At 33.1% G+C, this 16259-nt stretch overlaps 1 protein-coding gene across 4 annotated transcripts in view; it reads right to left on the bottom strand.

Annotated features, from left to right (window-relative positions):
• Nucleotides 1-266: 266 nt before the first annotated feature.
• Nucleotides 267-16259, bottom strand: part of LOC121371850 (receptor-type tyrosine-protein phosphatase O-like) — a 41446-nt gene continuing 25453 nt past the window's right edge. For 2 of the 4 annotated variants that reach the window (XR_005957837.1, XM_041498054.1), the window contains 2 exons: nt 13283-13385; nt 267-922 (listed from right to left, as the gene is read on the bottom strand). Coding sequence is in view for 1 of the 4 variants with exons in the window: in XM_041498054.1 (XP_041353988.1) it covers nt 885-922; nt 13283-13385 (141 nt within the window). In the remaining 3 variants the exon portion in view is untranslated. Of the gene's footprint in view, nt 923-5469; nt 5538-13282; nt 13386-16259 lie in introns of those variants that run through there. The other 2 variants (XR_005957835.1, XR_005957836.1) reach the window with 2 other exon arrangements.

Below are 16259 nucleotides of genomic sequence, written 5' to 3'. Positions count from 1 at the left end.
CTTAATATCCTGCACAGGCGCCTGTAGGGGTCGACTGGTTGAAAAATAGTTAAGATATGCTGTATCAAAACATTTATTTGTAGAATATTTGCAACAAAATATGTATACTATAAGATTTTTTTTTTTAACATAAAATAAATAAGAAAATTAGAAACTTGCATCGTACATAAAACAAAATATATAAAATCAAATATATAAAACATTGATCAAAATGAAACAAATTCCATGCAAAGCATTAAAAAATAATGTACATACGAAAACGTTTCTTTAAGTGTAGAAGTTTATTACTAATAATAATATTCATTTACATAATATTAAAGTGTTAACAAGATTTCCTTTTTCACATTTAATATACAAATCGCAGGTTTTCCCCACTATAATTGTATACATAAAAATCCCAATTTAGCGTATCTCACTAAACTTCATTTGAGTACAAAGTGATTAATTTCTGATATGATGGCAAAAAGAATTCACAATAATAACACTTGCAGATCCAGCAAATTTAAGAAAAGGGTGGTTCAAAATACGTTTTGTGGGCCATTTAACATACACATAACATAAAGGGAATGATTTGTAACTGATGAAATATGAAATTTGTTTTTAAAACAAGGTTATCAAAGAAAGTTTGGGCGAAATCCCCTGAACTCACCCACGAATATGAACTTGTATATGCTTCCATTAATATTTTACAAACAGTTGTTGTACATAGATATTAGGAGTTCCGAAATAAAAAAATAAAATAAAACAAACAGATAGGGAAACAGAAAAATACTGGAACAATGCACTCAAACAGAAACGCGCTCGTGCACATACGCACGCACATGCACACAAAAGCACACTCGCACATACACACACGCTGTGCCCGTTTAAAGACTGATATGGATCTAGTATGATTTTCTTTTTATATCTTCTTGATCAGGTTCTGAAAAAAAAAATCAACATCATCATAATCATAACTTTGAACAAAAACAAACAAACAAACATTATTTCTATCTTATTTCATTAAAACAGTGTATGATTCATTGAAAATACCTGTAAATGTTTTGTTTCAAGACTGCAACTAAATGTGTATATATGTATACATTATGTATATATGTGTGTGTGTGTGTGTGTGTGTGTGTGTGTGTGTGTGTGTGTGAAATTATCACCTACTGGTTTAACGTACACTACTATTGGCCGATTTGACGTCAACAAACCAATCACCTTATAACAGCATGTACAAATTTTAAATACAAGCTCAAGTGCACTTTTAAAAAAGTTGTGTGTGTTCGCTATGAACAGATATCGTCAAACGTATACGCTTGATTTGTCGCCCGTGCCGCTATAGCTCGGCAAAGCACAAAGGACAGCCTGTTGTCAGTTTCAGTTAACACGTGCGTTTGCCGATTTCAAATTGTAGGGTTCGTCTCAAAAAATTAAAAGAGAAACCTTGCGCTGTACGAAGAACGTTCGGTTGAGAATACGGTACTAGTCTTTAGTTAAAACCGGTTTTATATTAACAACTTATTATCGACAGTCGTACCTTCCTATTTCAGAATTGATATTTTATAAAGTGTTAGTAGAACTTTCAAAGTTTAGTTTGTATACTAGTAACACATTAATCATGTATATATTTTAAAAATAAAATATACTAAAGTAGACAATGAACGTTTTCACTTCTTAATTTTACGTGTTAAATCGACAAAGTCAAATAAATATTATTTCGTTTGGAAAGGGTAAAGTTGGGGGGGGGGGGGGGGCGGGGTTAACGACATCAAAGATAAAGCATATTGATTTAATAATCGTAAATAAAATATGTTGAGTGCGTCGTTAAATAAAACATATCCTATCCTTCTTTCCATCTGCTGTTGGATGTCTAACATTTGGTAATTTTGACATATAATCTTAGAGAGGAATCGGGTGCATGTGCAGGGGAAGGGTATTGGAGGTCGAAACCCTTACTTGCCCAAGCTTTAAAAAAAATTGAAAAATATTTTTTGGGGGAGCATGGCCCCATATAAACTTCGCTCAACACAGTCTATAACCCCAACCCCGCTGAAATCCCTGCACACGCGCCTTGAAAACCCGCTACATTTTTTGTTTAGCAAGGGATCGTTTATATGTACCATCCCACAGACAGGATATCACATACCATGTTTTTTTGTATACCCGCCGATGGGGATCGATCCTAGACTGACCGCGCGTTTCCAAAAAACACCTTTTTAGGTCTAAGTAATGAATCAAAATAACATATAGATCTCGTCTTGAAAAATGTTACGTAAATCGGACACAGTACCCTCTTCCCCTACCCCTAGAGCGTTACGTAATTAGTAACACCCCCTTACATGTAACGCGTATGCCAACAGCTGGCCACTGTCACATTTTCAAGGCAAATCCCCCACTCACCGACCCCTGGAAAGGCGTTGTACCATACCTCTATGGATATAAATATGTTTTGGAGATATGAGACGACCCCTCAATCAAGACAGTTAAATTTGTTCAAAAATTGCGAAATCTTGTGATAAGCCAATGAAAACCGAGATCGGTACGAGCCCGTCAAAAGTGTTCCACTTTCAAAATAATGGCTTTGTTTTTGACCTAGATAAGCCCGTGTAGTGAAACCAATGCGGAGTGCGTCGTCATAATATATGCACCAAACGTAATTGGATTTTCTGTTCTATATGCTTAAATAATAAAAATATTCCAGGGAATGTAGTTTTAAAGCGTTTGCGTTTACATCTTTATGGTTTCAGTGTTAAAATGGTAGTTTAATGTAATTCATTATAGATTTTATTTTACAGAATATATAGAACTTTGGGTTTTGAAAATTATCTGTGAACCGTGAATAAAATAAAAGTTAAAGCAATACCCAGAAGAGTAAAGTAGTTTACGTCGTTTCTATATACATGGACGTGTAGCCAATGTAGGCTATATCGAAAATAAAGGCATTAAAAAAAACCCCAAATAGCTGGGGTAATAAATAAAATAGCAAACTCGGTACCAGTTATTATCAAATTTAAGTCCCTAAAGCTCGTGACAAGTGAAAATTATTTAGGCTATTTTTTTGGAGTAAAGTTGCAACTACCATACTACCAGGTAATTTTGGTATTTATTGATAGCATATGTCCTGACTATCTCACAGGTGAAAATTTCACCGAATTCCTGTAGGGGAAAACATGCTCAAATGGCGTCATCAAAATGGCGATAGTATTTAGTATATTTTTCAAGCAGCCCAGTAAAATGATTTGGACGTTCCAGACAAAAGCACGAAATTCGTCCATAAGTTGCCCATTGCCGTAATTTTCAACTTTTAATATGAACCACTTACTCAAATTACATTATGATGGCTAAATTGGATTTTCAAGATTTACAAATATTAGTAGCTAGATTTTTTTAATAAAAGGAAATATTATCTCTAATGCTGCCTATCTATTGCTGTATATCCTCGGACTTGAAACCACAATACACCGGTCACTTCCATTAGTTAAAATGCCAGTTGGTCGAACAATAAAATAAATTGTAGAAATGAACAAGTGAATCGCTAATTATTTTTAAGCGCGAAAAACGCACCTTTCAAAACAATAGTTTAAAGCACTCGAAAACGCCATTTTCAAAAAAATAATTTAAACAGCGCCATGTTTGACACATTTTCAAAATAACAACAACCAAAGAGATACATAACAATACAAATTTGTATTATTTATTGGAATGTTATATATCCAATAATAAAAGTATAAATGGCAGACGTTTTTTTACTTCCTTTTTAGGCATATGCCTACTTTATGGCTTGTCAAATAAAACATGCTAAATATATTCATCAGTGTAAATAAAGTTACTATACTTAGTGGAGCAATTAACAGCATTACCACACACACACACACACACACACACACACACACGCACACCAAAAATCATCAGTAAAAACCCCACTTTATTAGTAAATAAATTGTAGTAGTTTCACTCCCACCTACAGATTAGTGATAAAGTGACAAGCAAACTTGGAACCAATGTTATTTTCCACTATTTATCAGTAGAGTCGAACTGAATCGCGGACGAAACGTCCGGTACACACATTAAGAATTGGCTATCGTTCTGCATGACACTTATATTACTATTAGAGTAACACTTTTGCTATGCCAGTGTAAAGTAAAAAATCGCGAGAAAAACTAACAATGATTTGCAAAAAATGACATTGTTTATAGTTTAACTTACTTGAATAAAACAGATTACTGGTGATCAAATATTATTTATTGAAATGTTGCATGTGGAAGCATACGAAAAGAAGAAAATTGTGGATCCATTTCTTTTGTTTTTCGTACGATCGCAAGTGTTCTTCTGTTAAATATTCAGGTTTTTATCCAACGTGGCGAAGTTGCATGCATCGCCATAGAACCCGTAGAGACATACGTAAATGAGATTTGAAATATCTTTAAAATGAATACATACACTACATAACAAGAACAATTTCATACATGGCTTCAGTTTACTTGAATGTCAGAAACATTTTCATTGCTCGGCTGTTGACAAATAGAGCCAATAGACAAAATTCCCTCTAGTTTCCCTGTTGTAAAACGATTTCTCCCTGTCAGATATCCATGCTTTGTTTATTGTGTACAAGGGCCTCATATCACTCCCAACAGCCGGGCCTTCACCTCCAAATACCATAATCAACATATTGTTACACACACACACACACACACACAGATTATATATATATATATATATATATATATATATATATATATATATTTGTCCAGTGTTCCAGTTACTGTTAATATTGTCTAACCATAAAAACTACAAATGTTAATCGTGTTCCTTTGGGAAAACATTAGGCATTATGTTGTATTAAACTACATGCAAAAACTACATGCTGAATATAAAGATTATGGTTTACAAATATAACAATACGTGTATATAGATTAAGTCTGGTATAACCTTCCACTCTTGACTACTAGTGTTTTGGATGCTATATGTAAATCATATAAACATGACATTTTCCTTGGTGGTACAATTTGATATGCTGACCAGATAATTTCTCAATAAAAATAAATAGATAGTTTTTGAAACATACACTAGAAATCATCAGTAGCTATCATCCAATACTCTCATGAAAAAGACAAAGGAATCCAAAACACCAGTATCTTTCATGATTTTTGTATATGTATCATATATATACACTAGAGGACTCAACAAAATTCCCTGATATTTTTCAAGATTCCATTACATCCAAATACAATTCCCTGTATATTCCCTGAATCAGACAAAAATTTCAAATTCCCTGAATTTTTCCTGTAGGGAATTTTATAAAACCATTTCCCCTGTTTTCCCTGTCCCTCAGTAAACCTTGGCCCTCAAAAAAACCACCAAAACATTTTGTCCCTCGGGTTGGAATTGCCTTATCTATACCTCACAACGGTGATAGATTCTATTAGTATAGCTTGAACCATGTGGATAATAACCGTACATACTAGAAAATAACATGACACATACCTTAACTCCATGTTGTGGGAAAACCACTTCTTGCTTATTCTCGTAAATACCTTCTTAGGGTCCTGAAGCTGAGCATAATAATATAGACAATAACTAGGTAATGACGTAGGATAATGAATTTATCCCGTGAAGGTATGAATGGGAATTTCCCATTCGGCCTAAAGAGGATAAAGCCTATATCATACGTCATAAACTAGTTATTATTTTTATCCTGCAATCCATAAAACATTTAGGGGAAAACGATTATTTCTGTTTGACCTACATTGTACGATGACCTATAGTCCGTCCCATCCACCTACTGAAATGTTGTTTTTTGGTAAATAATTTCGGTTTGGTTTGACGTAAGAAGAAAAGTAAAAATGTTTTGGGAATAATAAACAATGACCATGTTTGTGTGCAATTAAACGAATATTCGGTTTAGAAATAAATAATTAAATTTCCGTTACATTCATTGCAATATAAAGTCATCCTATTGGTCCATCCACAGCAACGGGAGTTTGTTCATTTCCCGATGAATGTAAAAATTACGTCGTCAGGGAACGACATACCTGATGACATCATTTTATATTGGTAATTTGTTTTACTGAGCGTTCTTGTTTTACCAACAACAACAAAAAAAAAGAAAAAAAAAAAGAAAAAAAAGAAAAGAACTTTCAGTGTTATTATTAGTAAATATGTTTCAAATTTAATTATAAGTATTAACTTGTTATTTCTTTTACGTTCATCTGTGTATGAAAAAAAATCATCCGCAAACTTTGCATTACAGTTTTAGGCCTATTTATTTCTGAATAGAATATTTTTTTAATTGCACAAAAAAATGGTAGGGTTTTCTTTGTCATTTCCAAAACACTTTAACTTTTCTTCTTACGTCAAACCAAACCGAAGATATATACCTTTCTATAGCAGGGTGGGGCTGACTATAGAGGTCAGGTGAGCGAGTTTGGAATCGATGCGTATACATCAGTGGCGTCAAAAGTCATGCTAGATTACGTTGATAACTTTGCTTTAATCGTCATCCTAATCGTCCAAAAGAAACAGTGGTTGTAGGATAACAATTATTTAGACGACATTTCCTCGTGAAGACACATCAAAACGCCGTCTTAATAACAAATCACGTGCCCAAAATGGCTTCGATACAATTGGCCAGATATCATCGCCAAAAGCTGTACGAATGACGTCAACACAACTGGCGCGATCACTCAATGACGCTGGCCCCGCTCATATTAAGTAATGGACCTATGAAATGCCGTTACAAGGCTTAAGACGTTTCTTCAGAAATAAGAACGGGATTCGCTTCGCTCCGCCCCTTCTTTTTTCTGAAGAAACGTCTTAATGTCTTCTACTGCTCAGCATAAATTACTGTCTTTTTATATCACAATAAACACTGATCATTATACATTACTGTCTTTTTATGTCACAATAATCACTGACCATTATACATTAATGTCTTCTTATGTCTCATTAATCACTGACCATTATACATTAATGTCTTCTTATGTCTCGATAATCACTGACCATTATACATTAATGTCTTCTTATGTCACGATAATCACTGATCATTATACATTAATGTCTTCTTATGTCACGATAATCACTGATCATTATACATTAATGTCTTCTTATATCACAATAATCACTGATCATTATACATTAATGTCTTGTTATGTCTCGATAATCACTGATCATTATACATTAATGTCTTGTTATGTCTCGATAATCACTGATCATTATACATTAATGTCTTCTTATGTCACGATAATCACTGATCATTATACATTAATTTCTTGTTATATCACAATAATCACTGATAATTATACATTAATGTCTTTTTATATCACAATAATCACTGATAATTATACATTAATGTCTTTTTATATCACAATAATCACTGATAATTATACATTAATGTCTTCTTGTGTCTCAATAATCACTGATCATTATACATTACTCTCTTTTTATATCACAATAATCACTAATAATTATACATTAATGTCTTCTTATGTCTCAATAATCACTGATAATCATACATTAATGTCTTTTTATATCACAATAATCACTGATCATTATACAATAATGTCTTATTATGTCTCAATAATCACTGATCATTATACATTAATGTCTTCTTATGTCTCAATAATCACTGATCATTATACATTAATGTCTTTTTATGTCACAATAATCACTGTTAATTATACATTACTCTCTTTTTATATCACAATAATCACTGATCATTATACAATAATGTCTTTTTATATCACAATAATCACTGATCATTATACATTAATGTCTTTTTATATCACAATAATCACTGATAATTATACATTAATGTCTTCTTGTGTCTCAATAATCACTGATAATTATACATTAATGTCTTCTTATGTCTCAATAATCACTGATCATTATACATTACTCTCTTTTTATATCACAATAATCACTAATAATTATACATTAATGTCTTCTTATGTCTCAATAATCACTGATAATCATACATTAATGTCTTTTTATATCACAATAATCACTGATCATTATACAATAATGTCTTATTATGTCTCAATAATCACTGATCATTATACATTAATGTCTTCTTATGTCTCAATAATCACTGATCATTATACATTAATGTCTTTTTATGTCACAATAATCACTGATAATTATACATTACTCTCTTTTTATATCACAATAATCACTGATCATTATACAATAATGTCTTCTTATGTCTCAATAATCACTGATCATTATATATTAATGTCTTTTTATATCACAATAATCACTGATCATTATACATTAATGTCTTCTTATGTCTCAATAATCACTGACCATTATACATTAATGTCTTCTTATGTCTCGTTAATCACTGACCATTATACATTAATGTCTTCTTATGTCTCGATAATCACTGACCATTATACATTAATGTCTTCTTATGTCACAATAATCACTGATCATTATACATTAATGTCTTCTTATGTCACGATAATCACTGATCATTATACATTAATGTCTTCTTATATCACAACCGGCCTCGGTGGCGTCGTGGCAGGCCATCGGTCTACAGGTTGGTAGGTACTGGGTTCGGATCCCAGTCGAGGCATGGGATTTTTAATCGAGATACCGACTCCAAACCCTGAGTGAGTGCTCCGCAAGGCTCAATGGGTAGGTGTAAACCACTTGCACCGACCAGTGATCCATAACTGGTTCAACAAAGGCCATGGTTTGTGCTATCCTGCCTGTGGGAAGCGCAAATAAAAGATCCCTTGCTGCCTGTCGTAAAAAGAGTAGCCTATGTAGCGACAGCGGGTTTCCTCTAAAAACAGTGTCAGAATGACCATATGTTTGACGTCCAATAGCCGATGATAAGATAAAAAATCAATGTGCTCTAGCGGCGTCGTTAAATAAAACAAACTTTTTCTTATATCACAATAATCACTGATCATTATACATTAATGTCTTCTTATGTCACGATAATCACTGATCATTATACATTAATGTCTTCTTATATCACAATAATCACTGATCATTATACATTAATGTCTTGTTATGTCTCGATAATCACTGATCATTATACATTAATGTCTTGTTATGTCTCGATAATCACTGATCATTATACATTAATGTCTTCTTATGTCACGATAATCACTGATCATTATACATTAATGTCTTGTTATATCACAATAATCACTGATAATTATACAATAATGTCTTTTTATGTCACAATGATCACTGATCATTATACATTAATGTCTTTTTATGTCACAATAATCACTGATCATTATACATTACTCTCTTTTTATGTCACAATAATCACTGATAATTATACATTAATGTCTTTTTATGTCACAATAATCACTGATAATTATACATTACTCTCTTTTTATATCACAATAATCACTGATCATTATACATTAATGTCTTTTTATATCACAATAATCACTGATCATTATACATTAATGTCTTCTTATGTCTCAATAATCACTGATAATTATACATTAATGTCTTTTTATATCACAATAATCACTGATCATTATACATTACTCTCTTTTTATATCTCAATATTCACTGATAATTATACATTAATGTCTTTTTATATCACAGTAATCACTGATAATTATACATTAATGTCTTTTTATATCACAGTAATCACTGATCATTATACATTAATGTCTTCTTATGTCTCAATAATCACTGATCATTATACATTACTCTCTTTTTATATCACAATAATCACTAATAATTATACATTAATGTCTTCTTATGTCTCAATAATCACTGATAATTATACATTAATGTCTTTTTACATCACAATAATCACTGATCATTATACATTAATGTCTTTTTATGTCTCAATAATCACTGATAATTATAAATTACTGTCTTCTTATGTCTCAATAATCACTGATAATTATACATTACTCTCTTTTTATATCACAATAATCACTGATAATTATACATTATTGTCTTTTTATATCACAATAATCACTGATCATTATAAATTAGTCTTTTTATATCACAATAATCACTGATCATTATAAATTACAGTCTTTTTATATCACAATAATCACTGATAATTATAAATTACAGTCTTTTTATATCACAATAATCACTGATCATTATAAATTACTTTCTTTTTATATCACAATAATCACTGATAATTATAAATTAGTCTTTTTTATATCACAATAATCACTGATCATTATAAATTACTGTCTTTTCGACATCAAACATCAATACTAGTTATCACAAATTATTAGTCTTCTTCTACATCAAAATAATCACTGATAATTATTAGAGGTGTGCGGTATTACCGGTATACCGGTATTTTTTTCTGTCGTGGTACGTACCGGTACTTTTTTTTACTGTACCGGAATACTTCGGGACTTTCCGTGGACGATGACTTTACGGACATTTCCGAGAAATAAATTATCAGTGTCATGAACCAAAATACATAATTTCGAGAAATTATTTTAAAAGCATCCAATGTTAATGATTGTTTGTGTTCCATTAACAAATCTTTGAAAAACTAACGGAATTTCCCAAAGTATCTAGAATCTCAAAACGTTGTCACTAACAAAAACATGGTAACTGATGAGTTTGTTGTTCGCAACACACGTGCGATATTGGTCATTTGCAGGGCTCGCCCTGTTATTCGTCAAAGTCGCAAATTACGAAAAATTAAGAAAGTTTTTTTTATGTCGATTTTTAGTCACCAAACATTCTTTCAACCAATTTTGATCGACAGATATGCCTCGCGGTATGCATAAGCCCTATTGGCATGTCCGGGTGACCAGTCTACTATTCAATAGTGAACTGCTTCTCGTAAAGCTACAAAATGCGATCAAATAATATGAAATACTGTTCAAAACATGTTGCATTGTTGATACTGAATGTTTCATTACTAGCTACAACAAGGTTCTCTTTTTATTTGTCACCTTTTTAGCGCTGTGTCGTATCAGATAATGTTGTAAAATCTAGGTCACGTGGTTGAGTTCATTTTACTGAAGTGGGTGCGTTGATGAGGATTATATTTTTTCTCACATATACACAATCATTATTAGTTGAAATTTTCAAAGTTTACAGATTTAATTTTAAACATATTCAGTGGGGGAATTACAATTTATTGATGCTATGTCCACTTATATAATATTAGCACAGGCATGATACATCCTTCCGCCCCTGGTAGATAAACATACAAAAGTCTCGGATCACGTTGCAATGAATTTATGAAACTGAAAACGTTTTTTTTTCCAGTTGTTAAAGTCTGAAAGACGGTCACACGCCAGTGTTTTGAGAACAATAACATATAATGACGTTTTCTTTGTCTTTGTTTTGGGTGACTGGCTATACTCTTGAGTTGGATACGAAAACAATTATAAACAGTATTCAGTTTAAAACATACATATAAGTTAGGAGGAGGGGAGTTACGTACTTGAAAACCCCCCACAAAAGCCCAACTATTTCATTTACATTCATAAAATAAAATACTGCCAGTGTGGCTATTTTGTTTCTAAACTGTTTTTTCTTCTTTAAACATGAATTCATTATCAAAGAGATTAAAGATACAGGCCCATAGCATATAGCTAATATATATATATATATATATATATATATATATATATATGGCCATTGGGCCTGTGGAATTGGCACGATATCTGGAGGGTTGGGGACGTATGCAGAGCTTCTAGCGGGGTGGCACAAGTTACATTTTTTATCTTTATATAGAGCAGAACAAAAACATCGGCTACTGAATATCAAACGTTTGGTAATTTTGAAATATAGTCTTAGAGAGGAAACCCACTACATTTTCTCATTAGTAGCACATATCACGACCTTTGCTATACCAGTCGTGGTGCACATACATAAATGAGAAATATCCCAATGGGCCCACCGACTTGGATCGATCCTAGACCTACCACGCGTCCAACCGAGTGTTTTACCACTGGGCTAGGGCCCGGCCTAGATATCCAAATATTACGTAACTTTGTCATTTTCATTATTTTCCAGTTTAACTGAAATGATAACTAGGGAATTTATTCATCTGTTATGTTTATTTCATTTACATTATAAGGTCTTAAAATACAACAAGGCACTACAACTATGTTCTACCCATAAGTATTGGCTATTCTCTAAATGAGAGTTTTAGTCCTGCTTAATGCTTACTCAACTTTAGAGGAAATAGAGTGTAAACTGAATCAGTCAAAATCTTTACTGGTAGGTATATCATTGTAGTATGTCATATGTGTTTGACCCCTACGTTCAAAGGCACATAAATGACATTGTATGTTGCGCAATTATTGTATCACTGAATCACAGTGATTAGTATGCTGTCATTACCGTGGTATACCGTGGTACATTACAAAAAACCGCGGTATACCGCGGTACGGTTTTTTTCGCGGTACCCAACCCTAATAATTATAAATTACTCTCTTTTCTACTGCTTAGCATAAATTACAGGGTTTTTTTTTTTTTTTTTATCAAAATAATCACTTTTGTACTGGTAATTCATCATTACTGTTAATAAGAATCACTTATCATCATAAGTTAATGTCGTTTCTACATCAAAATAATCACTGATAGTCATAAATCACTGACTTTTCTACCTGAAAATAATTACTAATTAAGGATTACTCTCTTTTCTACATGAAACTAATCACTGATCATCATAAATGACTGTGTTTTCTACATGAAAATAATCACTAATTAAGATTACTCTCTTTTCTACATGAAACTAATCACTGATCATCATAAATGACTGTTTTCTACATGAAACTAATCACTGATCATCATAAATGACTGTGTTTTCTACCACTGATCATCATAAATGACTGTGTTTTCTACATGAAACTAATCACTGATCATCATAAATGACTGTGTTTTCTACATGAAACTAATCACTGATCATCCTAAATGACTGTGTTTTCTACATGAAATAATAAAACAGAATCAGTTTGAAATATTCAACTGCACCAGACATCAGTTTGGTCCCCATCACTTGTAAATGGTGAACGATCTATTGTAAAATGTCATATGACCAACATCAGTTTGGTCATCACTTGTAAGTGGTGAATGATCTATTGTAAAATGTCATATGACCGACATCACTTTGGTCATCACTTGTAAGTGGTGAACGATCTATTGTAAAATGTCATGTGACCGACATCAGTTTGGTCATCACTTGTAAGTGGTGATCGATCTATTGTAAAATGTCATATGACCGACATCAGTTTGGTCCCCATCACTTGTAAGTGGTGAACGATCTATTGTAAAATGTTATATGACCGACATAATGAACGCTGTATTTAAAGGTACAAACTATTACCGATAGATGTATCCCTGTATACATGGTCAGCGGTTGCGGGCTCTCCAGCGATCTTCTTCTGAATCATTTTGTTCAAGGTCCAGTGTACAAGTCTGTATTGCAACTGTTAATATATTTAACACAATAATGAGTCTACCTACTGCATGAATATTCATAATATAGGTAATTATATATTGAGTATATATTGCGTTTATAATAATGAGACGAACACAATTTGTGTTGAATCACACTGCGTTTATATTAATCATGGACCAGCATAGTTTGTGTTTAATTTAACGTCATAACAACACTTTGTTAATTCTGTGATCAAAACTCGTACTCTACGGCAGCCTTTTGTAATTAAAATGTTTCAAGTACGACATGACGTAATTTGTAAATCATATATGACGTAAGTAAATAAAAGGCACTAACTGAAGTAAAAAGAAAAAGGGAGTTCCCCATTTAAAAGTTCCGGTCCATATTGCACATATGTGTGATACAAAATAAATTTATTACACGGTTTCAAAATGTCTTTATCACTATAGTAAGATTGAATAGGTATGTAATAAAGGTCTTTACCACAATATTGAATAATAAACGAGTGTATAATACAGGTCTTTACCACAATATTAACTAATAAACGAGTATATAATACAGGTCTTTACAACAATATTAACTAATAAACGAGTATATAATACAGGTCTTTACCACAATATTAACTAATAAACGAGTATATAATACAGGTCTTTACCACAATATTAACTAATAAACGAGTATATAATACAGGTCTTTACAACAATATTAACTAATAAACGAGTATATAATACAGGTCTTTACCACAATATTAACTAATAAACGAGTATATAATAAATGACTTTACCACAATATTAACTAATAAACGAGTATATAATACAGGTCTTTACAACAATATTAACTAATAAACGAGTATATAATACAGGTCTTTACCACAATATTAATTTATACTTAGTGTGATGCACTTAGTGGAGTTTATACAATACAAATATAGCAATTACATGCATTATAGGCTAGTAAGAACAGTACATATACAGGTACTACACAATTATAGATGGTTATGTCTATATCTATGTATATATATATATATATGTGTGTGTATACATGTACATGTAATCTTTAATACATCTGAGACAGATCACAGAGAATGCAAATAGTTATGTATTGTGTGTCTGCAGACACAGACGTGCCATAGCAACCTGCAGACCAGGCCATGCTGTATTGGTAGCAGCTTATATTAGTCACGGCTGACTGCATGATCAAGAGCTGCATCCCATTTACACTGGACATCACTGACCAGAGGGGTAGCTGCATTCCTGGTCATCGCCATATTTGGTAATAGCTCAAGACAATCACTGTTGATTGGTGGAGAGCTGCATTCCAGCACCTCAGAGGCAAGTGTTGGGACACTATTGACGACATTAGTTACAACATGCCTTTTTGAAAGTTCAAAAGTTCGCAATATGGTGGGCAATAAGAAGGACCAGGCAAACCAGTTTCGATAAAACAGCTAACCCTGTTAATTGGTCGTTAAGTCAGTTTTAGAGGAAATTACTGCTGAAAGGCATTAGAGTACCAAAGACCTATTCAAGACGGCAGCTGCTCGCCTTGTACACAAAAAATTCTGGAAGCACGACTACAACAGAAGGTAGCACAGGCACAACAGAAGGTAGCACTAACACAACAGAAGGTAGCACTAACACAACAGAAGGTAGCACTAGCACAACAGAAGGTAACACTAGCAGAGGATCATCGACAAGTCAACCAGGAAGGGAACCGGTCCAGAATATTCGTGAAAATGACAGTGCTATAGATGGTATGGCGCAGGCTATTGCAACTTTGCAAGAGACAGTAGAAAACTCATGCTGTGGCTATGCAAAGCAATGCCACTGAAAGCATTGGCTTTGCTGGACAGTATACACAGCATGGTACAGCAAAGGAAATTCCAAGCGGCACTCCCAGTGCACCAGTAACCGTTTCTTCTACAGGGAGTAGTAATTATCGTGAAAGGAATATTAGAGGGATTCCATCAGATAGCTTACCAAGAGTAGACACTGTACCAGCTGCAATCCGGACCCAGCTTTTACAAGGTAGGAATGTAAACTTGGCCTCCTTATTAATACCTGGACAGGTGGTAGGAGAATCGAGATTAGTGTATGTGGATGGCATTGAGTTGTCCCTTAGGTAGCATGATCCCAGACTAAATAGGCATCTAACACTAGCTGAATACATCAAAGCATTTACCATGTATAAAACTGTCATTTACGAGGTGTATGACCGAAGACAAGAGTTAGATGAATATCTTAACGACATTATAGACATGGCAGGAATGTTTGGAGGAACATATTTTTATGAATACCATCGTCGTTTTACATCTAGAGCAGCATCTCTATTAGAGCAAAAAGGAATAAAAGTAGACTGGTCAGTTCGGGACAACAACATTTTTTTGTGAGGTTTTCTCTGGGATACAGGTTTTGACTTATGATATTTGCCACAGTGCCAACCATAAGGCTAAATTTTGCCCAAAGATCATAGATAAGAGGGAGACACACAGGCCAGGTCCAGGTCAAGCGACTAGGTCAAGCCAGGCAGACAATCCAGTAGATAGGAATGGTTTTCCACGTATTCGCTATCAAGGTAATGGAATTTGTAATAATTTCAACCAGGATAAAGCTTGTCAGAGGGACAAATGCAAATGTTGGCATGTATGTTCAACTTGTAGAGGCTACCACACAAAAGTACAGTGCAAATTTAGCAAGCAGGATAAGAAAGATTGACTTCAGAACACCACAAAATTCCAACCATAAACTCCAATAAATATTGAACAATTAGAGAAAGAACTAGTGGAACATGAGGACAGAGAATTTGTAGATAACTTATTGAGTGGACTAACACATGGTTTAAATCTGCTTTAGATAAAAAACCAGTTGTTACAAAAAGAGATAGAAAATGACTATGTAACTGG

The sequence above is a fragment of the Gigantopelta aegis genome, chromosome 4 (assembly GCF_016097555.1).
Source record: "Gigantopelta aegis isolate Gae_Host chromosome 4, Gae_host_genome, whole genome shotgun sequence".
NCBI classification, from domain to species: domain Eukaryota; kingdom Metazoa; phylum Mollusca; class Gastropoda; order Neomphalida; family Peltospiridae; genus Gigantopelta; species Gigantopelta aegis.
Note: the sequence above shows the minus strand (reverse complement) of the source record. Positions and strands in the feature narration are given on the sequence as shown.